Genomic DNA, 25,954 nt, shown 5'->3' with positions numbered 1-25,954 from the left:
GAAAAAAGAAATCAGTTAATTAGTTAATGATCTCCACTTTATGAAACTAAACCCCATGTTGGTGAAGCAGAAATCTGAGTCTCTGAGGAGGTTCTGAACTAGAAGGTGATCCTGGAGTTTTACCTGAAAATAGGCTGATAACATTCCAGATGTTTTACAGGTGCGCTCGATATTTTCAGAAATACAACTAGAATTTAATCTCCTAGAACTTTTCTTACTAATGAAAAGCTGATTTATCTGAAAGATTGTGTGCTGATTACATGTATTGTAAATGCAGGGTGAATATGGATGGACGGCATCACTGGAGCAGTCACCTGTTATTTCCCTCAGTGTCCGTCCTGCTGGATTTCTCATTCGGAGGAGGAAGAAGAAGTCTAGTAAGAGAAGAGACAACAATATCCATAAATAATCCATATTCACTACGGCTTGGTTGGGACAGAAATGTGATATTGATATCCTGTCCTGTGATGTTGGGTCAGTTTTAATTTCTACTCAGAATTCATTTTCAGTTTTATTGTGTCTTTGTCCATATAACGTGTTCAAAACTATAGTATTTCTGCTCTTGAAGTCTTCCCCGAACTGTGAATTGTGATACCTTCACTCCTGACCTGTGGAGGTTGTTGATGTCACTGACACATGTTTGGTCTGTCTTCACAGTTCTCATAATGTTTGTCATCAGTTGTTGTTTTCCTTGCCTGACCCGTTCGGTGTCTACTGCTCAGTACACCAGGGGTTTCTTTTTTTTTTCAGGACATTCCAAATTGTTCTATTGGTTATGCCCAATGTTTGTGCAATGCCTCTGCTTTTCCCTTTTTGCTTCATGTTTGTTTATCCTTGTTAACAACAAATGTAATTTTCACAGGTGAAACTGAAGGATAAAACCAAGAGTAGATATTCAGAGCTATTTATTGTTTACACAGTCAGTCTAACAGGAGACACCTGGGAACAAGAAACACCTGTCAGTCACATGTTCCAATATCCTTGCTCACCTACAAACTGGATGGTCTGATATAGAACATAGCACATTTTGTATCAGTTAACACATCTACATATAAATACCAGTCAATGAAAGCTGACATTCTACACTCTCTTTTCATATTTATCTTTTGATCTTAAACAAAAATGTTCTTCATTCAAGAACAGAATTGGCCCTGATGTTCCAATAGTTTTGGAGGGAACTGTATATACAGTCATTGTGGGATGTTTCCTGTTTATTAAAGATATCAGTGTCCAACAAACTACATCACTCCAGCATGCACACATGCAAAATCTGTTAAACAAATCCAAGCTGCAAATCCAATACCCTTACCTAAAATTTACAATCATTTCAATGTGTAACGGAGAAAACAATACAATCCAGCACTTAAAGATCAGGCAGCTCGGGGTCAACAACAGAAATGACTAAAATTGTAGAACTGGCAAAGAGTAGAAAAATAATTAACTCTGACATAGAAACTGAAAATGAGAAACCTAAGTATAATCAAAAGAAAAAGATTTAGAGCTGAAACAACTAATCGATGAAATCAGTAATAATCAATTATGAAAATTGTTGTCAATGAATCTCATTATGGATTAGTTAGTCTGCACATGGCACGGGAGTATATTTACTCATTACATTACTTCTCTTCCGAAAACATACTCTGGAGAGTAAATTTGTGTGCCAAATGAAGTACTATACACTTACACTATGTATTATGTACTCTACCATCTAGTGTATGGATTTTGGAAAGGTAATATCATCTCAGATGGAACACTAGCGTTTTTTTTTTACTAACCTGAAGTATAAGCCGCATCTTAGTCAGTGGCGCATGACATTGTACACACGCAATGTGACGCCGCTAGCTTTAGCCTCATACCCAGAGTCACTGACAATGACTTTCTTCAGTTTACTGTTTATCAGCATGACCTTTTATTCCCAACATGACCTCAGTCACCATCAGACGGAGGAGAAATCATCACGTGACTGAGGATGAAAGTGTGAGACCTCCGAGTTCTCTAAGGCAGGGAGCATTTAATATTAAACACCGCGGAGAAGGTCAAACTTTATACAGCGGAGTTTGTGTAGCACTGAAACATGACAGTGATTCTGTCACTAGCTGCTTGAAAGGTTTAGTTTAATTTAAGCTTGTAAATATACGCTGTATATGTGTAACTTTTGTATTTTATTATAACGGAAGTGATGTGTCAGTAACAAGGCCGTGTTGCTTCTCACTCGCGGTGTAGATGCACTGATACAGAGTGGGAGTGCGAGTAAGATCTGTAATGTCTTATTAAAACACTACAAAAGTAAACACAAGTAAAATAATATGTCTAAAGACAGTGAGGAACAGAAACCACAAGGTGCAGTGAAACTGAGTTATTATTCATTTAGGACTGTAGTTTAATTCAGTGCTTTTTGTACATCCATTAAAAAAAAGTAATTTTATGTTATATAATTTATATCTATAATAATGATAAACTTTTAATAAATAATTGTTGTTAATTAAGAGGTGCACAGTGGCTTAGTGGTTAGCACATACGCCTCACACCTCCAAGGTCGGGGGTTTGATTCCCACCGCTGCCCTGTGTGTGTGGAGTGTGCATGTTCCCCCCGTGCTGCAGGGGTTTCCTCTGGGTACTCTGGTTTCCTCCCCCAGTCCAAAGACATGCATGGTAGGCTGATTGGCATGTCCAAAGTGTCCGTAGTGTATGAATGGGTGTGTGAGTGTGTATGTGATTGTGTGCCCTAGGATGGATTGGCACCCTGCCTTGTGCCCTGATGCTTCCTGGGATAGGCTCCAGGTTCCCCCATGACCCTGAGAAGGATAAAGCGGTATAGAGGATGGATGTTATTAATTAATATTATTATTAATAAATTATATATATATATATATATATATATATATATATATATATATATATATATATATATATATATATATATATATATATATATATATATATATATATATATATATATATATATATATATATATATATATATATATATATATATGTATATATATATGTATATATATACGTATATATATACGTATATATATATATATATATATATATATATATATATATATATATATATATATATATATATATATATATATATATATATATATATAATTAATAAAGTGAGTGTGTGATTGAGAGAGAGAGACATCTTTGGCTACATGTGATCTTGAACACTTAACTTTGGATTACTGGACAAACAAGTTTGGGAATTCTTCTAAAAGAATTCCCATCTAACCATTGACGAGGAGAACAATTGTAGTTATGATAGTTATGAAAGGGTGTGTAGATACAGAGGAAGGCCTTCACTGAAACCATGTGACTGCTTTGCAGGTTTATTGAGCCTACTAGAATTTCTCAGAAACCATGTGACTTTTTGGACTGATTTTAAATAAGTATGTGCAATTGCAATTAAAATAACATATTTAAGCTGCTATTTAATTTTTCATGCACTGACACTTGATTTAGCTCATCTGCAGATTATCTCATCACATCATTAGTCATTAAATTATCATTTCTGTCCTATTTCTGTCAGGATAAAAAGATTATATATTGTTTATTAACAGCTGGTAAGAATTGTACTGATTAATTATCCTTGTGGAAATATAGGCTACTTTTAAAATAGCTCTTTCAAATTTAAAACATTACCTTTTAAAACAAACAAAACTTTATATTTTAAAGCCAAAAATCAGTGTTGCTAGGCCAAATGGTGTACAGTATTATTTTTACTGTAAAAAGAATAAAAGTTGAGGAAGTCTAAAAGAAATGAAAAGCGAAAGTAGAAATGTGCAGTTACTTTATCTGAATCTCTGTTGAACCACCTCCTGTGGGAGGGCGTGTGCATTAGGCTATAACTACACCAGTCCACTGAGACACACTGCTTTTGACTAAGATGAAACATGAACAGGTAAGATATTTTGCGATGAGAATCACTTTGTGATTTAATAATTGATCATTTTGTTGAGTATTTCCTCTTAATATTTCACATAAATGTAAAAACAAAACAAAACAGAAAACGCACTTCATGTGGGTAAAATAATGTATAAGGCTTCATTTGCAGTTGAAAGTGGAAGGGCAGATTTAATGCAACGCCCTGAGGCATATTATCCACAAAATATTTTATTTCTACAGTGTTTTTGTCTGATGAAGGTTTAAAAGTCTCAGTGTATAATGCATTGTTAATACATGTAATAATGTTATTATACATTTCCACATTATGAAAATTATAGTTTGTTATAATCTAGATACATTTTTCATCACTAAACAAATTAGCATTGGCCGATTTGCCCTCCGTTTCTCAAAGACATGCAATAATAGCTCAGGAGCACAGACTCGAGACAGTAGTCTGTTTTTATCTCACATTTTAATGCAGTGGTTCTCAACAGGGGCGCGGAGAGATCGGAAGGGGAGAACAAATTGTTTTCAAGAAGAAAAAAACAGACAGGGCATAGTTTGGGTTCTCTGTGTATTTTGTTGCTTTTCAAGTAGAATGTGTATAAATGAAAAACCCCATGTTCCCTCTCTCTCTGTATTTTCTTTTTGCTGGGGAGAGGCGGAGTTTAGCTGCATTTGATCTATCTGTCAGTGTAGACCAGTGTAGACTATCTGTCAGTGTAGACCAGTGTTCCCAACTTCGAGACTTTTCAGACCTCTTTAGTGACTTTTTGGACAAACCTTGGGGACTGTCCAAATATCACCAGTACTGTCCTGCAAGCGCGAGGTCTTGCTTTCCCGTGGACGCGCCCTTCCTCTCAGTTTACATGATTCGTATGTGAATGTTTTTAGAACGCAAGGCAAATGTAATGCAACATGTTTTACATGTAAAATAGTCCACATTATTACAGCCTAGTTCTCTTGTACAAAGTAGTTATAGTGTTCAGAAACATTTTTGAACATTCATGCTCAATACCTGTCCCTTATATAGTTTTATAAGTTATTTTTTTTTAAATCATAAGTTATGAAAAGTAATTAGAAAAAAATACAAAAACAAAAAATTATCTAAACAGATATATATATATATATATATATATATATATATATATATATATATATATATATATATATGATATATATATATATATATATATATATATATATATATATATATATATATATATATATATATATATCAGATATATATATATATATATATATATATATATATATCTGATATATATATATATATATATATATATATATATATATATATATATATATATATATATATCTGTTTAGGGGGTGCTTTAGTTTCAAAAGGTTGAGAACCTCTTATAGAGGAACTAATGAAGGAACTAATGAATGAACTAATGAAGTCTTTTCAGGACTGTGGACGCCCTCTAGCGGCTGTTTAAGCCCAAACTGAGCACAAAAAAAGATAGGAACTATCATCCCAGCCAAGTCCTTTCGTTTATTGGCGTAGATCATATATTAATATAATGTAATAATAATAATAATAATAATAATAATAATAATAATAATAATAATAATAATAATACACTTTCCAGGAGAACCTGTGACTGATTCCGAGTTAAAAATGGATTCTTCCCAGGAAGCAGACCCTTCAGCTGAACAGGGTGCTCAAAATGTAATGAATATTTCATTCTTCAGTTCTTTCAGTTCAGAAGGAATATAAAACTGCTATTTAGTGCTACTAATGAATTTTCTTTCAGAATCCTGCTGAAGAGAGAACAGGTCCTTTGGGGAATGCTGTCACGCTTCCTCAGAGCATTTCTCAAAGTAAGGAGTCCTGAATGATAAAACTGTCATTTGCTAAAATGGAGGGATAAAAGAAAGTATTCACACTTTACTATAAGTTCCACAAATAAGAATATATTTACTATGTAATTATCACTTTCATAGTGATGAATTAATGCATGCACTAATCATTAACGCACCAAGAAGGAATAAAGCATAATCATTAACAGGCACTGAGTTATACATGAATAGCTAATAAAGATAATTTCTATTAATGTATTATATATTAATATTAATAATATTCTATTACCCTTTTTGTATGTTTATATTTATTTTGTATATTTATAGTATAGTAAAGTGTTTGTGCAGTAAGAACATAAGGCAGGCCATGGAGATAGGTAAAAGGGTAAATTTTGGTTTCATTTCAGTTAGTTTTAATGGTGCATAAATAGATTTGATTTAATTTTTATCTTTTGAAAATCATTACTTTTAGTTTAGTTAATCATTACATTAGTTTAGTTTTAGTATCGTTTTAGTTGCTGCTGATTACAGTGCATTTCTTTTCATCAGCAGCAGAATCATACTCATAAAAATATCAAGCTGGACTCTGTCTTTTCCTACCTATTAATTTCGCCACTAGCGTTCCACTGATACTAAATTACATCTGTGCCAAGGAGTTCTAATACATGTTACTCTACTGGTCATTTCTGATTCAGCAACATTGATGGATCCACTCCATTCAACCTCTGTTCTTAAATCAGGCCACCTAATCTGAAATTCTATTTAGTTTTTGTGTGTACTGCAGGTGGACGTTATAGTTGCAGTATAGTTTTCATTTATTTGGGGAAACACATTTCAGTTAAGGAAAATGTTTTTTTCACTGATAGTTTTAGTTTTTGTGTAAACGTAAATATAAATTTTTTGTGATAGTTTTCGTTAACTGTAATAACCTTGGTTGGTACTGCACACTTACCTGACAAAAATCTCTCCGGTATTTCAGTGTAATTAAATTGTCAGGACAAGCAGGTTGAGGTGGAATTTATAAACAGAAATGTTGCAGTGTCGCATTCCTAGTGTTAAGCCACTCTCCTGAACCAGAGACAATGTCAGAAGTGTCTTATCTGGGTTAAGGAGAAAAGAGCTGGATCGTTGTTCAGTGGTCCAAAGTCCTCTTTTCACATGAAAGTCAATGTTGCATTTCATTTGGAAATCAAGGTCCCAGAGTCTGGAGGAAGAGTGGAGAGGAACAGAATCCAAGTTGATTGAAGTCCAGAGTGATGTTTCCACAGTCAGTGATAATTTGAGGTGTCATGTCATCTGCTGGTGTTGGTCCACTGTGTTTTCTCAAGTCGAGAGTCGATGCAGCGTCTACCAGGAGATTTTAGAGAACGTCATGCTTCATCTGCTGATGAGATTTATGGAGATGCTGATTTCCTTCTCCAGCAGGACTCTGCACCTGCCCACAGTGCCAAAAATTCTAGTAACTGCTTCACTGACCGTGGTATTACTGTGTTTGATTGTCCAGCCGACTCGCCTGACCCGAACCCCATAGAGACTCTAAAAGAGACACCAGGCCCGACAATACAGACGAGCTGAAGACCGCTATCAAAGCAACCTGGGCTTCCAGAACACCTCAGCAGTGCCACAGGCTGATCGCCTGCACGCCACACTGATGCAGTCATTCCTTCAAAAGGATTAAAGTCCTGACTGCATATCAGTGCATAAATTAATATACTTTTCACAAGGTCGACATTTCTGTATTATAAATTCTTTATTATAATATTTTGAGATACTGGATTGTTGATTTCCGTGAGCTGTAATCCATAATCATCGAGATTAAAACAAATAAAAATGCTTGAAATATTTCACTTTGTGTAATGAATCTAGAATACATGAAAGTTCCACTTTCTGAAATTAAATTACAGTGGGAAAAGGAGCTTTTCCACGATATTCAAATTTTTAAAGATGCATCTGTATATCTAAGAGGACTAAAATGAAAGGTTACCAATTTACAAACTTGTGAAACCGCCTTTTGGATGTATTTAGGTGAATTAAAAGACAATCTACCTGAGAAGGATGTTCCACAGGGGCCCTCCCAGTCTTCTCAAACAGAGGATGAACGTGAGGTAAGAAGCCATTTTCTACAATATTGTTTGTAATCTATATTTTATATTAATGGAATAATTCATAAACATTAGAAGGAATTGTGTGTAGGGAAGTAAATCAGCAAAATCTTTAGGGGGTAGAAACCTGAGAATTTTTTGTCCAGGGACATCCATAATAAATATGGATTACTGATTTTAACTATATCGTTCTGTAATGTTAGCTATGTAAAATACTCACTGATAGATTTTATTTTGACTGTCTGTTTAACTTGAAATAATGTGAAAGGGCCAATGCAAGCCCAGAGCGCATGGGGCGGGGCTTCCAGGCAGTGTCAGTTAATATAAGAGATTTAAAATCACTTTCACAAAACATTTCAGGTTCACATGTTAATTAGCTCATATCCTATTTTATTAGCAAAAAGAAGAGTGCCCTTTTGATGTATTTTTGAGCGATAGTTCATACTAGTGTACTCCAATGTTAAATTGCGATGCTCTTACACAATTGTGTGATGGTTGGGTTGTAATGGTCTGGTAATATAATATATTTAATGTAAATGTCAATGGATATTGTGGCAGTGTAATATTGTGTAGGGACAATAAAATAGTTAATAATATGAACAACTTGCACCTACCTGTACTATTCTAAAGCTAAAAGCTTTTAAATTTGACCTATAATTACATAACTGTGACCACATTCCCCACTTACATTGTTATTTTTAGGGTTGGTGCGACCTTACAAAGGAAGGTATGAAAACTCTTTTAAAAATATTCTGTAAAATCAAAGTGTTTACTATTTTTTCAGTTTTATCACTGTTCATATGTACGAGTAAAATAGATCTATAGAGTTTATATTCCTCTTTCTGTTTCCTTTATACACAAATAATTAAGTTTCCTTTCACTGTTAGCACAGACTTATATACTTGAATATCTTTTTTTCTTTAGGGTCAGAAATTGCACGATACAGGTCACATCCACACAGGTATGAAAAATTTTATGCATAATTTTTTTAAAATATATATATTAAAATATATAATATAATATAATATAATATAATATATCTCTAGAATAATGCATTACATTTTAAAGAATAATCAACTCAGTTGAAGTTCACAGGTAGCTATGATACATGTACCTCAGAGGTCATTTTATATTCCATCTATATGTATGGAAGTATAATAGTGCGAAATATCCACAAAGCAAAATGGCATGTTGAATTACATAAACTGAATAAAAACTTATCGCTGTGACAATACTTGAATTTTTCTGCCCAGCAATTTGACACAAATTGGGAAAAAACACCAGAATATCAATACTTGGATTTGTATATTTTGATTGAAAACAAAATTCCAGCATTCACAATATAATACACACACATTCACCTTCCTAAAATGCGTTTCCAAAATATTCATCTGTTAAAATACCATCGTCATTATTCATCAGGTAATATTTCAACATTTTCAGACAAGACCAGTCTTAGAAGTATCTTAGAAGTATCTTCAGCAGGATTCTGCATTGCAGATGAGAGCATCAGTCTACAGGTCCTTTCACACGGAGCGTGATTGAGCGAACACAATGACGCGCTTGAATCGAAACAATAGATCCCTATGGATCTGTTCACACCAGGCGCGATCATTTGCGATGTGACCAAACGGCATTTTTTTTTCGACCAGTGCGTCTTTTTTTTTTCTCCTGTCCTGCAATGAAGTAGGCTGTCCAATTAGATTCGAGCTTTAGATCACGTGCCTGGAGCAGATGCTGTTGCACAAAAAGGAGAGATAGGTGGCGCTATAGCACAGAAAGCTGCTTTGAAAACCAGTGTAAACACCGAAGCAAACTATTCCGGAAGAGAGTAGAGAACCAGTGTTGAGTTCTTGTTATCATTTGCCAAGTTTCCATCCACTTTTTGTGTATTTCTGTTATCAACAAAGTGAAAGTGCGTTAAAAAAAAAAATTGCAAAATTTGCATGTACCATGGAGATGTAAACAAACTGGCATCACATGCCGTGGTGCGAGGTAGCTTACTGAAATACTTTATATTTGTTTGAATGCAAACAAATATTTTTTTTCATAATGTTACAGCTGGACTTTGTGTAGCGGAAACAATACTCCGTCATTTGTTATTTATCTTATATTCCTGTTGAAACGTCAGTAATAAATATAACGGGATAGTAAGAACTGAACTGTCACTTCATTTATCAAAGTTTTTGTATATTATTTCACATTATTTCATTCAGACTAAAACAGCTTGATGGCACTGTTCAAAAACACAAACTTTCTGCCTCCCTTTCTGGGTACAATCCACATGAAATAAGAAAAAGAAAAGTTTCTGTGCTTCTCAAGTGTGTGTTGTGGTGCTCTGCACAACATTTAAGTGATTCTTCTTCTTAGTGGTCAAAGACAGGCTGATCAGCTGAATAGTGGGTTGCGGCACCTAGTGTGCAAACGTAAAATGCATTCTCGTTTTTTTTTTATGATTCACACTCTATAATATTTCATTGTCAGAGACACAATTTTGAAAAGAAGGTTTATTTTTTTGTAAAAAAAATTTTTAATTCAATAACTTCACTTCCAGTGTGTCATGTAAAGGAGGCACAGGACAGAAGCAAGTGCAGGTATGGCAGTTTACTCAAACAATAAGAAGTACAGAGGATCAGGAAGAAAACAATGTCCAAGGCAGGCTAGGGTCAAACGATCAGGCAATCAGGCTAAACTGGGCAGAGCAGAGAATCGAGGTCAACAGGGTAAACAAAGTCTATAAGCAGAAAAGCAAACACGAGATAAGGCTTGGAAATACGACAGAGACTAAGCAACTGAGTGTAATACTTCACGAAGTCACTGTGTAGAACCAGTCTCTTTGTACTGTGGTTGTGAGTTCTGTGAATTGGCAACAGGTGTGTGTGATTAGAATGAATGTGAGTGTTCTTGGAGTTGCAGTCCATGGTGGCCATGTTTGTAGGCCGCAGTGCAGGATGAGAAATGTAGTCACTGGTTTGCTGTGATATGACACAGTGCGAAACGCTGTGCGCGTCTGGCTGCCGCTTCACACCCGGACTTTGGTTTGTTTTGTTTTTCATGTGCCTTATGTGTATTATTTAGCGTTTTCAATGTTTTCAGTTTTGGACCCTATCGGACACTTGATGCGCATATATATATATATATATATATAAACAGATATTTTATACACTTCACACACGCTCACCAGCTCTCAAGATCCTGGCACAGCATCTCAAACTCAAGGTCCGGACTTTGTCTTGGCTATTCAAACACCTTGATTTTTTTTCTTCTTTAGTCATTCAGATGTCCGTTTTCTGCTGTACTAGGGATCATAAGGTATGATTAGTAGGTATGATGTTCTTTTTGTGGAAATCTGTGTTTGGTTTACGCCAGATGTAACGGGACTCCTGTCTTTCAAACAGTTCCACATTCGACTCATCAGTCCACAGAACATTCTCCCAAAAGGTTTGAGGACCATCAAGGTGTGTTTTGACAAAATTCTGAGGAGCGTTAATGTTCTTCTGGGTTAGCAGTGGTTTTCACCTCACCACTCTTCCATGGATCCCATTTTTGCCCAGTGTCTTTCTGATAGTGGAGTCATAAATAGTGACCTTTATTTATGCAAGATAGGCCTGTAGATCCTTTGATGTTGTCTTTGGGACTTTTGGGACTTCCTGGATGAATTGTTACTGTGTTCTTGGAGGAATTTTGGAAAGTCGGACACTTCTGGGAACGTTCACTACTGTGCAGAGTTTTTCCATTCGGAGATAACGGCTCTCACTGTGGTTCTTTGGAGTCCCAGAGCCTTTCAAATAGTTTTGTGACCCTTCAAAGACTGATGTATTTCAATCAGCTGCTTTCTCATGATTTCTGGAATTTCTTTCATCTTTGGCATAGTGTGTTACTGGGTAAGACCTTTTAACCAACTTCATGCTGTTGAAAAAGTTCTATTTAAGTGTAGATTTGATTGAACAGGGTTTGCAGTAATCAGGCCTGGTTGTGTCTAGTCCAGCCGAACTTGTTGCCAAACTTGTTGAACTTGTTGTTCAAGTATTAAGCTGCAGTATGCATATAGTACAATAGCTAGTGGAGCTTAGTGTGAAGTTATGCTGAGTATACTGTAGCTGGGAGGATCCAGATCCGGTAGGAGGGCAGCTGCGGTGATGTGCTGCTTTGTTTTCACTACCCTTTGCATGGCCTTGTGTTTATCAGCAATGGAGCTGCCATATTAGGCTGTGATGTAACCAGTTAGAATGTTCTCTACCTTTGGCCTTTTAGAAGTTACAGAGGAGGTGTTGTGGAATGTTGGCTCTCCTCTGCCTAACACGCAAGTGGAATTGTTGTTGGGCCGTTTAGATGATGTGTGACACATTGCGACCAAGTGAGATCCCCAGCTATGTGGACGCCAAGGAACTTGAAGCTGCTCACCCTTTTCACTATCATCCTCTCAATGCTCAGTGGTGCATGCACGCTGCTCCCCTTCCTGAAGTCAACAATCAGCTCCTTGGCTTTGCTGGCATTGAGGGAGAGGTTGTATGTCAGTGCTCTAAGGAATTTAATTTCCTCCCTATACTGTTTATCATTGTTAGTGATACTGCTGATAATCGTTGTGTCATCAGCAAACTTTGATAGTGTTGGAGCTGTATTTGGTGATGCAGTTGTTGGTGTACAGTGTGTAAAGCATGGGTGACAGGACTCAACCCTGTGGACATCCTGTGCCTGAGACTGAGTTCTGCTGGTGAGGAAGTCGATAATCCACCAGCACAGTCTGTGTGAAAGCTGTTCACAGCCTTGGGAATAGCAGGGAGGAGAAGAAAACTGCAGCATGCAGGTTGGGAGAAACAACAGAGTATGCTTCTTGCTGGCTCTGGAACAGGAGGAAGCCAAGAGCTGATTGTCCATGATTTGGCCATGACTGCCGTCCCACCAATTGAAGGGTGTCATGGTTAAGGGTTCAAACACCCAAGGAACGATGTACGCCATCTGAGGACATCAGCGCTTGGTCACAGCAACAGTCACATAGAGAGTGACTGGCGGTGAGGCATCTAACATGAGGTATTTCACTATGAGTGTAGCAAGTAAAAAGAGGTGGTGCTGTGGCTGTCTGTGGGAGGTGTACATGAGAGGAGATGCTGTTTAGACTCTACTTTGTGAGAGGAGGTGGTGATGAGAGGAGCGGTTTGAGGATTTATCTGGGAGCTGTGAGTGGAAAGTAGTGATGCTAATTGTGTATATGGGAATGCTTAGAGAGAGGAGGTGGTGTTGAGGCTCTGTTTGGGTGCAATATGTCAAGGGTAATAGTGTTGAGGCTCTATGTAGAAGGTAATAATAATAATAATAATAATAATAATAATAATAATAATAATAATAAACTTTATTTTATAAAGCGCCTTTAAAGCAGCTTCTCAAAGCGCTGTACATAAAATCACAGTTGACAGAAAAATAAAACAAATAAAAGTTAATAAGAACAAAAACAACAACATTAATAATAAAAAATAAATATAAAACAATCTAAAAAGACATCAGCAGTCGAATTCAAGTTTTAAAAAGTGTGTCTTGAGAAGAGCTTTGAAAATGCCAAATGTCTGGGCTTCCCTGAGTTCAGGGGGAAGAGAGTTACAAAGTGAAGAAGTCCTGTCACCCGTAGATTTTAGGTGTGTTTGTGGAACAGTTAACAGATTACACTGTGAGGAGCTCAGTCGGCGATTTGGGGTGTAAGGGATTAATAAGCCAGATAAGTATTGCAGAGCTAATCCATGTAATGCCTTTTATGTCAATATCATGATCTTGAAATCGACACGGAACCTGCCCGGGAGACAGTGTAAGGACTTCAAAACAGGAGTAATATGATCACATTTCCTGGTTCCCGTCAGGATCCGGGCGGCAGAGTTCTGAACATATTGCAGTTTGTTTTTTGCGGTTTTAGAAACTCTGGCTAAAACGGCATTACAGTAATCCAGCCGTGTGACAACAAATGAGTTCATCAGCTTTTCAGATACAGAGAAGTTTAGCATTGGGCGAAATCTGGCTATATTTCTGAGGTGAAAAAAAGGATGCTTTAACAGTGCTCTGAACAAAAATAATCAAAAGTGAGGCTGGTGTCAAAAATTACACCAAGGTTCCTCATCTTACTTTGGGTCTCTAGAACAGAGCCATCAACAAATAGAGACAGTGGAGCCGCTTTGCGAATTTGATGACGGGAACCTATAAACATAACCTCAGTTTTCCCGCTGTTCAGGCACAGAAAGTTATTGTTCATCCATATTTTTTATCTCAGAAATACATTCAGAAAGATAACAAGCATCAATGTTTTCACCAGATTTAGAGTGGATGTAGATTTGGGTATCGTCAGCATAAAAGTGATAATGGAGGCCAAGCGATCGTAGCAGATGCCCAAGTGGAGATAGATAAATATTGAAGAGTAAAGGGCCTAAAACTGAACCCTGAGGAACACCAGTGAGCACCGAGCAATTGTCAGACCTGTAACCACCCATAGAAATAAACTGGGAAAGGTCAGTAAAATAGGATTTAAACCAGTTTAAATGTGTCCCCGACACAAAAAACACTTTCCAGGCAGGTAAGTAAAAGCCCATGATCCACAATATCGAAGGCGGCTCTAAGGTCAAGAAGAATAAGAAGTGAGGTAGCTCCAGAATCAGAGGCCATCAGCAAGTCATTGGTGACTTTGACCAATGCCGTTTCAGTGCTGTGAAATTTACGAACACCTGACTGAAGGGGTTCAAAGAGGTTATTAATTGTAAGATGATTACAGAGTTGAGAGGCAACAACACGCTCAAGTATTTTTGCCCAAAACGGAAGATTTGAGATGGGACGAAATTTGTTAAAATCATCCACAGAAACATTTTCTCTCTTTGGTACAGGTGTAACAGCAGCAGTCTTTAGTACTGCTGGAATGACCCCAGTCTCCAGTGATTCATTTATAATGCTGAAGATAGCAGGGCACAACACAGCGAAGCACGATTTGAATAAATTCGTAGGAATTGGATCCAGCAAGCAAGTGGTAGATTTCATGCTGGATTCCTCCCTTGTGAGAGCCTCAGAATTAAGCAGTGAGAAATGAGTGAAAGAAGCACCAGTGAACGCAGATGGACGAAGGAGTGAAGTGGCACAGTCAGGGTTAACAGGAATTTCTTTACAAACATTAACAATCTTCGAATTAAAAAACTGTAAAAAAGAATCACTGAATTGCTGAGAAACAGACAAAGTGGTAACAGCATTAACTTGAAGCAGTCGGTTTATGGTTTGGAACAAGTGTCTGGGATTATTTTGATTATTTACAATAGCCTGAGAGAAGTAAGAGGATCTTTCAGTCTCCAGTAGTGCATGATAATCCCCCAGAAGATCCTTCCACGCTTGATAGAAGACACTCAGTCCAGTAAGGCGCCATTTTCACTCCATTTTCCGACATACAACCTTTCTAGAGTGCAGATTGTCATTATACCAGGGAGCAGAGCGGGTGAATGTGAACTTACGTGACCTTAGAGGAGCAAAAGTGTCAAGATTAGCAGCAAGAGTGGAATTTAGCTGCAGAACTTTCTCCTCCAGTGATGAGGGATGAAGATCGCTTAGGATGGAAACCACAGAATTGGAGAAAACTGTGTGATCGATAGACTTCCACTTCCGGAAGGTTACTGCTCGGATGGTAGGCTCATTGAATGATACAGTTCGAGGTTAAAAAAGACAGCTGAATGATCAGACAGTCCAATGTCGATAGATGAAAACCCAGATACAATGAGCCATTAGCAATCACAAGATCCAGCGTATGACCCTTGTTATGAGTCGGGTCAGTTACAAACTGCGTGAAGCTAAAACAATCAATTAGAGACAGAAATTCCTTAACCTCCACAGAGTCACTACAGTCTACATGAATGTTAAAGTCTCCCACAATTACAATTCTGTCAAACTTCATACTCAATATCGACAGGAAGTCCGCAAACTCTGACATAAAAGCTGCATGTGTCTTAGCCTTAGGTGGTTTATAGACTGTAGCGATGATGGTGGATACAGGAGCAGAAATACTCAAGACTAGGCATTCACATGATGAAAACTGTGGAACGGACACAGAGCTTGTGTTGAACTTCAGGTTGTAAACCACGATAATGCCTCCGCCTCTGCCAGATAACCTCGGGAGATGTAATACTCCAAAGCCCGCTGGAGTGATCTGGTTAAACTGGAGCCCATCATTTTCTTTATGCCAGGTTTCAGTTAAAAACAACAAGTCCAGCTTTTTATCTGTAAGAAAATCCGATAAAAGCAGCGCTTTGTTATTCACAGACCACGCATTGAATAATGCGGCATAAGCTTGGCTCTGAAGCAGAGACGATGGTGGTTTAATCTCCACGTGGGGAACCGATATTAAATTGCTGTGATCAACACCAGTATGGAGCAGTTTGTTGGTCTTACGATGACAGATAGGGACAAAGATGTTAGGAGAGGATGAGACAGCAAGACTGCGCCTCAAGCCCCGATGGATATATCGCTTAGGACGTAGCAGTCCAGCATCTCGACAGAGATTGTAAGAGTCTTTGGCTAGGCAATAACAGTCCTGTTTTAGATTCAATAGCTGGCGTGTAGTGTACCTTAGCGCCATGGTCGGTGAGTGCACACTCACAAGGCCAGAGCGAGTGAAACTCCGGAGCGCTCTGCGAGCACAAAGTCGTACAATCCTCACACACGATCCACACACACAGCCGAGCCGAGGCGTTGATTCAGAGTTACACACTGCAGGTTATTCCAGTTGGAGCACAGAAATAAAAACTACAGACCAGGTCTTTGTAACAGTAAGGGGAGGTGGTGTTTAGGCTCTATGTGGGAGGAGTGAATGAACATACACGATGTATGTTAGTATGTGAACTGTTTAATAAAATATGTAAGAGTATGGGTATGTTTTTGTGTTTATTATTAAGCTAAGATACTTTCTCAGTGTTTTGTAGCCATTGTTTTTAAAAAGTCTCAATATTTTAAGAAAAAAAATCACTATATAGTATCATGAGAAAAGCTTTAGAATATCTGCCATAGCAAGATGCAATATTTAGAGAATAAAGTTGTAATATTGCCAAAACAGATAAAGCCATGTTGGCCTTCCATGCATGGAATTTCTTTGTGTTATCAGGGCTATACAATAATTTTATAAGTATCCCTAGCACAGGATATTAGCATATAGCACATGCATGCATATTAAGTCAAGCAAGTCATATTAATCCTAACTTCAGTTTTTCAAGCATTCCTAACCTTGTTAATGGATAATTAATAAAAAATAAAATAAAATAAAAAAAAACCCTCACTAAAAGCTAGTGACTAGCGGCTACAGCCGACTTGTTACCAGTGTTTTTTTGGGGGTTTTTTTGGACCTAATTAAGGTACTTAAATGAGATGTGTTATATATTTGTGGCCATTTTCCCAAAGTGGTTTCAGTAGCCAAGGTTTCACCAATATTGCTCCTCCCTTAGGTGTCTATAATGCCTATAATAATAATGCCTGTAATAATAATAGTCACCAAAAGGTGCTCATACTGAGCAATTGTTGAAATTACATTCAAAGGCGATTGCTTTCGTAATCCCATCAGGCAAAAAAAGGCTGATTTCCAGGCAGCAATCAGTGTGCATGATTTTATGTGCAAAAATTAAATCTAGATGCTGAAACATATGGGCAAGGAAGTCGTCTATGCCATGTGTCATACCACCCCCTCTTAGTCCTTACATGAGAATCAGACATGTTAAGCTTATCTATCTGTACATGTAACTGATACCTATGGTCATAACACTTAAACTTTTATTTCACAGTTGGACTGGAGATAACAACGAAAACCTGATTTGTGTGAAATTTTATGCTGCTCTTCAGAAGGATATTGATACTAAACATGATAAGATGTATCTTGTTATCTACCCAAACAAAATAAACGTAGAGATGACTCCAATAAGGTAAGTTCATTATGTTTTAAAGCACAAAAAAAACTTGTATACTAGCAACACAATCAGTATTAAGTCCAGCATCACTGTCTGGAAGTTTTATGTAACCATAATATTACAGAGAATATTAAATACAAACATGTGATACAGTTGATTGATTGAGTGATCAATTTATATGATATTTTATAATATGATATTTTATGATACAATAATGAATTTACCAAGTGAGCTATAAGTATCGCAGATGAGTGCTCAGTCAGCTTATCCTTCAAAACATGAACATGTCATAGGTGGATTAACAATTAAAATAACAAAAACATTGCCAAAATAGTCAATTAAAAGCATGATAAAATACATCTTCTGCAAAATCATGACCATGACTTTTCTTGTGGCTACATTAACAACACAATTTATATACAGTGCATTTAGAAAGTATTCAAAACCCTTCGGGTTTTTTTTTCATGTATTATGTTGCAGCTTTATGCTAAAATGCTTTTCTTTTTTTTAATCACATCAATCTACACTCTATTTTCAGCTGTTAGACCTTATATAATTTTTTTTCTCCTTATAAATAAAAAAATTGCACTTACACCTCTACTCTGTGCACTTTGCTTCTTCTGGAACTCAATTAATGGATCTTGTGTGGTAGCACTACTTGTACTGTACTCTGCTTGATACAGTAATGCCTCTCTGAGGGCCATGTTGGAACATTCCCAAGATAAGTTGAACTCCTAAGCATTAGTTCACCACAATATATGACAGTTGGGGTCTAATTCTAAAATCACCAGATACTAATTGTACAACAGTTTTGTCTTGCTGCCATCACAAAATAAAAATGTTTAAAACTTAAGTAATGTAGTCACGGAGGGTGTGTACATTTGTCACTCTACATTAATGGTGGGGATCCTTATAGACTGTGGAACAGAAATGTACTCTGTGTGACTTCACCGATTTATTTCACATTGAAGTACAACCATTTTTCTTTTTTACCATTATGGACAAAACCCTTTGCTTTTAAAACATCATCTTTAAATGTTGAACATACGGATCTATGTGAAGGACCACCGATATTAATCATTGACCTACACCTGTTAAAATAATGACGGTTGGTGATAACCTTTGACCTAGCTCAGGAGTGTTAGACAGGGGATATGCATATGTGTGTGTGTGTGTGTGTGTGTGCGTGCGTGTGTGTGTGTGTGTGTGTGAAAGAACACAGAGCGGTTGTCTCAGGAAACTCGTAGTCAGAAATAATCACAAAGCTTTTGTCTAAAGAGTAATTCAGGGACCTATTACCACAACTTAATTAAATTTGTGGTTGCAAGATAAAAATGAAAATGTATTGATTTAATTAAATATTTAAAGTTGTAATCATTGTTTTGATGAGATGTGCTGATATAATAATGTTGATAATTACATCAACTTAATATTGTGTCTAATTTAAACAGAAATTTCTGCATTAATTGATTTAAAACAAAATTTAAGTTGTAGTACATTTACATTTATTCTGTTAAAAGATGCTTTTATCCAAATACTTACAAATGAGAGAATACAAGCAAAGCGATCTATCAAGCAGCGAACAATTAAAGTAATGCTACCATGCAAGATCCATTAATTGAGTTCCAGAAGAAAGTAGTAACTTAACGAAATTGGCTCGATAACTTCAAGTCACTAATGTCAAGTCCCCTCCCCTACCCATTTAACATGGCTGGACAAATTCAGACAGTTAAGACTGTGTTAGAGAACCTGTAGACTGAACAGATGCTATAAATTATTTTTAGCTAATGCTAGTCATATTTAGCAGTGTAATTTGAAAATCTACTCTTTAGTTTACCGTAGCAGTGGATAAGAATGAAAAACTTTCATTTGACAAATCTGCTCATCTAGAGAGGGCTTTTCATTTGTGCTATAGGAAAGAAAAGCATGATTACATTTCTGCTTATTCGTGCAGAGGTTGAAGGGGAGGGGGGTCTGAAGCTCTGGTGAACCTCTGAAGCTCTGGTGAACTCCATGCCCAAGAGGGTGAAGGCAGTGCTGGAAAATAATGGTGGACACACAAAATATTGACACTTTGGGCCCAATCTGGACATTTTCACTTAGGGGTGTACTCACTTTTGTTGCCAGCGGTTTAGACATTAATGGCTGTGTGTTGAGTTATTTTGAGGGGACAGCAAATTTACACTGTTACACAAGATGTACACTCACTACTTTACATTGTAGCAAAGTGTCATTTCTTCAGTGTGTCACATGAAAAGATATCATCAAATATTTACAAAAATGTGAGGAGTGTACTCACTTTTGTGAGATACTGTAACACTTAACCCTCTTACCCCGTATGGCAGAAAAACCGGCTTGCCCGTCTTTGACCTATTCCCGTAAGGACAATATACCGGCTTGGTCGTCCATTTTTTGAGTCATCAGCCACCACTGATGGAAGAGGTTAGCCCAATGTAGGGGGACAGGATTAATCATGAACAAAAGCCAAAGTAGATTGATACAGCAGTTGTGAGGACCTTGTACTATACCTGGGTCACTTCCACATTTACAATTCATAGTGGAAAATAGCAAACCTGTTGCTTATCAAAATCACAACAATTATGAAATAAACAACAATACATTATTAAACAAAATATTTATTTACTGACTTGTTTTGTGATATAATGATTTATGTAATGCTAATATTTGGGTTAATTTCACAATATGTCTTCCACCATTGTTATTCAGCAACTTACAAAATGGGACTTGATTCAGCACATTCTATTACATTATTTTTGTATAGTTCACTCTGTTTAGAAAATAAATAAATAAATATAATGTTCTGACAACTGTGAACAGAACTTAATGTAGCCACAAAAAAACCATGATACTAAATAGAGATCATGAAAGCATAACGCATGTGGTTACTGTAGGCTGTTTTATTCACTATTTTAAGTTCTTGAAGTAATAAAATTGTGGTTTCTGTTGATTCAAGGTGCTCTTCTGTAGGAAAAAAAACATGCACATTAGGGCTGCACAATTAATCGAATATCGATCGTGATTACAATTTTGACTGCACATGATTAAATGAACATTATTAATGTTTAAAGTTCGTCCTCTGCTCATAGAAAACTCCGCTGCAGATCAAATCAAGCGTTTCCTAAAATTACAGCCAATCACACAGAGTGGCATTTTAGCGCTCGTGCTGCCATCTTCGCTTCGAGCTCCAGTGCTTTGTGCGATGAGAAATATTACATTAACATGATGCTAAATGGCACTACAGAGGTTGTCGGGGACATTAAACCTCATCACGCTGAATGGGAAAAAACTTTGCAGATAAACTCAGGGCTCTACAGTGCGACCATTTCACTCGCATTTGCAACTGAAGAGTTCTTTGTGCGACTGTGAATAAATATTTATTCGCACAGGTGCGAGTGACCTGTTCGGAGTTATATAATACAATTGGAATAAAAATTACAAGAAGCTCAAAATGCATCTACACTGCGCAACAGTTACTTTCACACTGCTTTTCATCTCCTCAGTCAACCCAACAAGTGTGTAAATACTGCAGAGAAGCCATTATGATGACGAGTAACTCTGTACATCATCTGCTTCTCTCAAACCACCATCTTTTATTGATCCCGCAAAATGACCTGAACTTTCACCTGCTCGTGTAGACACAGCGGCTTCATGCGGAGTAAATTAATAATAATGCTAATGCTACAAGGTGGGTTTAATTCAAACTTCTTTATTAAATAATTCCTCACCAATCACAATCAAGAGTAGCAACTGTTCAGTCTGTACACATACAGTACACTGCTGCTCTAAGGGTTGCCAGATGTCACTTGAAAAGTCAACTCCAGTTTCCATGTTTTGATTTAATCCCCAAAATAACTCAATATTATCAGCAGACATGGACACTGTACTGGGGGACCGATCTAAAACTGATAAACAAATAGAAATAAAACTACTAAAATGTAAAGACAGAAAATGTGCTTAGTTATAAATAAATCATTTAATATATATATATATATATATATATATATATATATATATATATATATATATATATATATATATATATATATATATAAAGATATTATAATAGATTCATAAAATGAGAAATTAAATAATGTTTAACTACTATGGGTTGCATTTGATATCAATTTGACATTAATCTTAGTTCGCTATCTCCTTAGAAAGCTATTAGCCTTTTACCTAACATGGATTATGCTTGTGTTGGTCTACTTTTAATTAGGAGTCTTTATTGTTTAAGATATTTAAATATAAATATTTTGTGCTTGTTTATTTATCAATTAACCAACAGTATTTCTAATTGCTATTATTTTAAATCAATTAACAGTGACCATGAGCAGAGCGCTTACATTTAACTGTTTATGACGGACCTCCTGATTAAAGTTTAAATAAATAAAGATTGGTATCTGGATCGGTATCGGCTGTAAAAATCCTGATCCGAGCGTCAGTAATGAACACCGTTAAACTAAAGCGCTTTGCATCTGACGGGTAAATGAACTCCCCCAATCACATCCTATATGAGATTATTCAGATGTCCACACAATACACACAGAGCGGTTCGAGAACTGACTCCAGCCCAGAACCATGACAGTGGAAATGTCTAATAGTGCAGCTTTAAATATATTTAAGAGGAGCAGACTTGAACATTGACAGACACTGAACATTGAGGTTTATTGTATTTGTTTACAAGGTGAACAGGTTAACAGTTGTTTTGTGCATACAGTCTGTAAAATGAACTGAAAATATTACATTTAGTTTATCAGAAGGTAAATTAATGTGTCATGGCTCACACTATGTTCCTAAATTCTGTCATAATTGACCAGCTCAAGTTTTCTCATGTCTACTTGTGTGTTATATTGTGGCATGAGAAAACTTAATAAATGTGAAAGTGCAATAAATATATGCTGTCACTAAAGTCAGTGAATAATTGTGATAAATAATCGAGATCTCAATATTGATCAAAATAATCTGGATTATCATTTTGGCCATAATCGTGCAGCCGTAATGCACATGGTTAAGCATAAATTATCCAAGCACTCTTGCTACACTTACAGCTCACTTTAACCTCATTCATAATCCTATCCATAAAAATTAACTTCTTGCATTATCTCTGATTAAGATGCATCTCCTTCAATATCATTCGATGTCCACAGTGGAGAGAAAAAAAATAATAAAAAACTTTTCATGGATTTTTTTTGGATGTCTAAATACCTATGTGTACAATTTCTATATTAACTCTACAAAATCCCACTACATCTACTTATCTGAACTCTGTATACAACCCCAAGCCCCCTGTTTTTGAGTTATTGGACATTTAAAAATATTGCAATAATTCAGATAAATAGGTTGAATAGCAATAAAACAATCAAATTGTGTGACAGCAAATACAGTGTCATGCCATCTCACCAAATTCTACCATCAAACGTATTGCAGCATTTGTAGAGAAGTTGAAGTAGAAAAGTGACTGTTTTTCTCCAGGTCTGATGAAGCTGGTTCGATGTTCACATGTGACCACTTTCTCTACAAGACTGAAGTTAATGAGCTCGGTTACACATATTGTCTCGCTGATAAACATGAAACCCTTCAAGGTTTCGAATACAGGAGACTGTTCAGAGACATCTCTGAGGATGATAAAGGTAATATCTTTCTATCTATCTGTCTATCTACAGTTGAGGTAATAAGTTTAAATACGCTTTGCAGAATCTGGAGAATATTAATAATTAAAGAAAAATAAGAGGGATCGTAAAATAGCATTTTGCTTTTTATTTAGTTCTGCCCTGAATAATCTATTTCCCATAGCAGATGTTTACATAAAGTCCACAGGACACAATAATGACTGAATTTACACCAATGAACAAATTAAAAAGTTTACACATGCTTGGTTCTTAATACTGTGTGTGGTTACCTGGATGATCCACTGTTTTTATGTTTTGTGACAGTTATTTACGAGTTCCTTGTTTGTCCTGAGCAGTTAAACTGCCCACTGTTCTTCAGAAAAATCCTCCAGGTCCTGCACATTCTTTACTTTTACAACATCTTCTGCATATTTGAGCCCTTTCAAACAGTAACTGTATGATGTTGAGATCCATCTTTTCACACTGAGGACAACCGAGGGACTCGCACATGACTATTACAAAAGGTGCAAATGTTCGCTGATGCTCAAGAAGGCAACACGATACATTAAGAGCCAGGGGGTGTAAACTTTTAAACAGCATGATCGGTGCAAGATATATATATATATATATATATATATATATATATATATATATATATATATATATATATATATATGCACACACACACACACACCAATCAGCCATAACATTAAAACCACTTGCCTAATATTGTGTAGGTACCCCTCCCCTTGTGCCACTAAAACAACTGAGTCGTCGAGGCATGAATTCCACAAGACCTTTGAAGGTGTGCTGTGGTATCTGGCACCAAGATGTTATCAGCAGATCCTTTAAGTTGTGAGGCAAGGCCTCCATGGATCGGACCTTTTTGTCCAGAATGTCCTCCAGACGCTTGATCGGATTGAGACCTAGGGGAATTTGGAGGCCCTGTCAACACCTTGAACTCTGTTTCATGTTCCTAAAACAGTTCCTGAACAATGTTTGCAGTGTGTCAGACCGCATTATCCTGCTGAAAGAGGCTTCTGCGATTAGGGAATACCGTTGCCATGAAGGGGTGTACTTGGTATGCAACAATGTTTAGGTGATGTGTGGGTGGTACATGTCAAAGTAACATCCACGTGAACACCAGAACCCAATGTTTTCACGTGCCCATTGTAAGAGCTTTCAGTGGTGGACAGGAATCAGCAGGGGCACTCATGTTCTGACTATTTTCTATCAGAGCCAGCGATAACTTTTTCACCAATTTGTGCTACAGTAGCTCTTCTGTGGAATTGGACCAGGTGGTCTAGCCTTCGCTCCCTTGACACATCAATGAGCCTTGGGCTCCCATGACCCTGTCGCTGGTTCACCGGGTGTCCTTCCTTGGACCACTTGTGTTAGGTACTAATCACTGCATACTGTGAACACCCCACAAAACCTGCAATTTTGGAGATGTTCTGACCCAGTCGTCTAGCCATCACAATTTGGCCCTTGTGTAAGTCCCTGGTACGACCCCGGTCGAGGTGTAACACAAAAGAAAGTATAAACAAAATCAATAAAAATAAGGTAGACACACAACTTTCAAATCTTTGATATCTACAAATTTAATGATTACAAGAAAGAAAGAAGGATAATCCAAAACAAACAATCACTAAGAAAGCCAATGTCTTCAGGGCTGGGCAAGGCCAAAATAACAAACAGAACCGTAACTAACTTGTCCCGTATCACTTTAAATTACCTAACAAAAAAAAAGGGTAGTTCAAAAGAAAATACAGAGTCTTACCTGAGTCCCTAACTAAGGTAAACACAGCGAACAAAAGATACACCCAAAATAAATTGTACCCAGTCCCTACTGCTTTCGTGATTAGTAGAAAAGTATTATTTACAAATGGAAGATATTTACAATAGAGGCGTACACTCAGCCACAACACAAAACAAAACGGGGGAATGGGACAACACAGATTCTACCACTCACTCACAACACAACAAGCAAGCGAGCTCACAAATATTTGCTATTCAAAAGTATGCACACAATCACAGACACACCACAAATCCCATTCATCATTCCTCCTGACACATCGTTCTTCCGCCTTTTAAATCAGTGCCCAATCTTCTCCTCTTCAATCCCGGTGCAGCACTTTGAATTAGGGCGGAGCAACCTGTGAGAGCTAAACAGGGAGAGAGAGAGAAAAAAGAGAGAGCGTGCGCTCACACACACACACACACACACACACACACACACACACACACACACACAATACGTCTCCTGACGTAACAGTCCCCGAGATCCTTATGCTTGCCCATCAACTTTGAGAACTGACTTTTCACTCTCTGCCAAATATTTTCCACCACTTGACAGGTGCCATTTTAAGGAAATAATCAATGTTATTTACTTTACCTCTCAGTGGTTTTTAATTTAAGACTGATCGATGTATAGTTTGTATGTTTTGTACACCTCTAGTACATGCGTGTGTCTCTGTAGTTGTGCAGCTTGCTGAACACAACTGTATAATGCTATGTTGATTAACATGGGAGCATATTGCAAGCAGCACATCACTGGTTGCTGGCATGGCATAGTTCGAACATCTGGTGTGAGATTTAAGCC

General features: G+C 36.9%; 1 protein-coding gene across 3 annotated transcripts in view; it reads left to right on the top strand.

Moving 5' to 3' along the window:
• Positions 1-3,827: 3,827 nt before the first annotated feature.
• LOC108255428 (E3 ubiquitin-protein ligase rnf213-alpha) overlaps positions 3,828-25,954 on the top strand; it is a 115,705-nt gene continuing 93,578 nt past the window's right edge. For all 3 annotated transcript variants that reach the window (XM_053674364.1, XM_053674363.1, XM_017451368.3), the window contains exons 1-8: positions 3,828-3,910; positions 5,508-5,587; positions 5,673-5,739; positions 7,744-7,823; positions 8,523-8,547; positions 8,745-8,781; positions 17,600-17,737; positions 23,216-23,373. In XM_053674364.1, the coding sequence (XP_053530339.1) occupies positions 5,537-5,587; positions 5,673-5,739; positions 7,744-7,823; positions 8,523-8,547; positions 8,745-8,781; positions 17,600-17,737; positions 23,216-23,373 (556 nt within the window). In that variant the 5' untranslated portion in view covers positions 3,828-3,910; positions 5,508-5,536. The remainder of the gene's footprint in view (positions 3,911-5,507; positions 5,588-5,672; positions 5,740-7,743; positions 7,824-8,522; positions 8,548-8,744; positions 8,782-17,599; positions 17,738-23,215; positions 23,374-25,954) is intronic.

The sequence above is a fragment of the Ictalurus punctatus genome, chromosome 22 (assembly GCF_001660625.3).
Source record: "Ictalurus punctatus breed USDA103 chromosome 22, Coco_2.0, whole genome shotgun sequence".
Classification (NCBI taxonomy): Eukaryota; Metazoa; Chordata; class Actinopteri; order Siluriformes; family Ictaluridae; genus Ictalurus; species Ictalurus punctatus.
The sequence above is the reverse complement of the archived record's forward strand: the minus strand, read 5'-3'. Positions and strand labels throughout refer to the sequence as shown.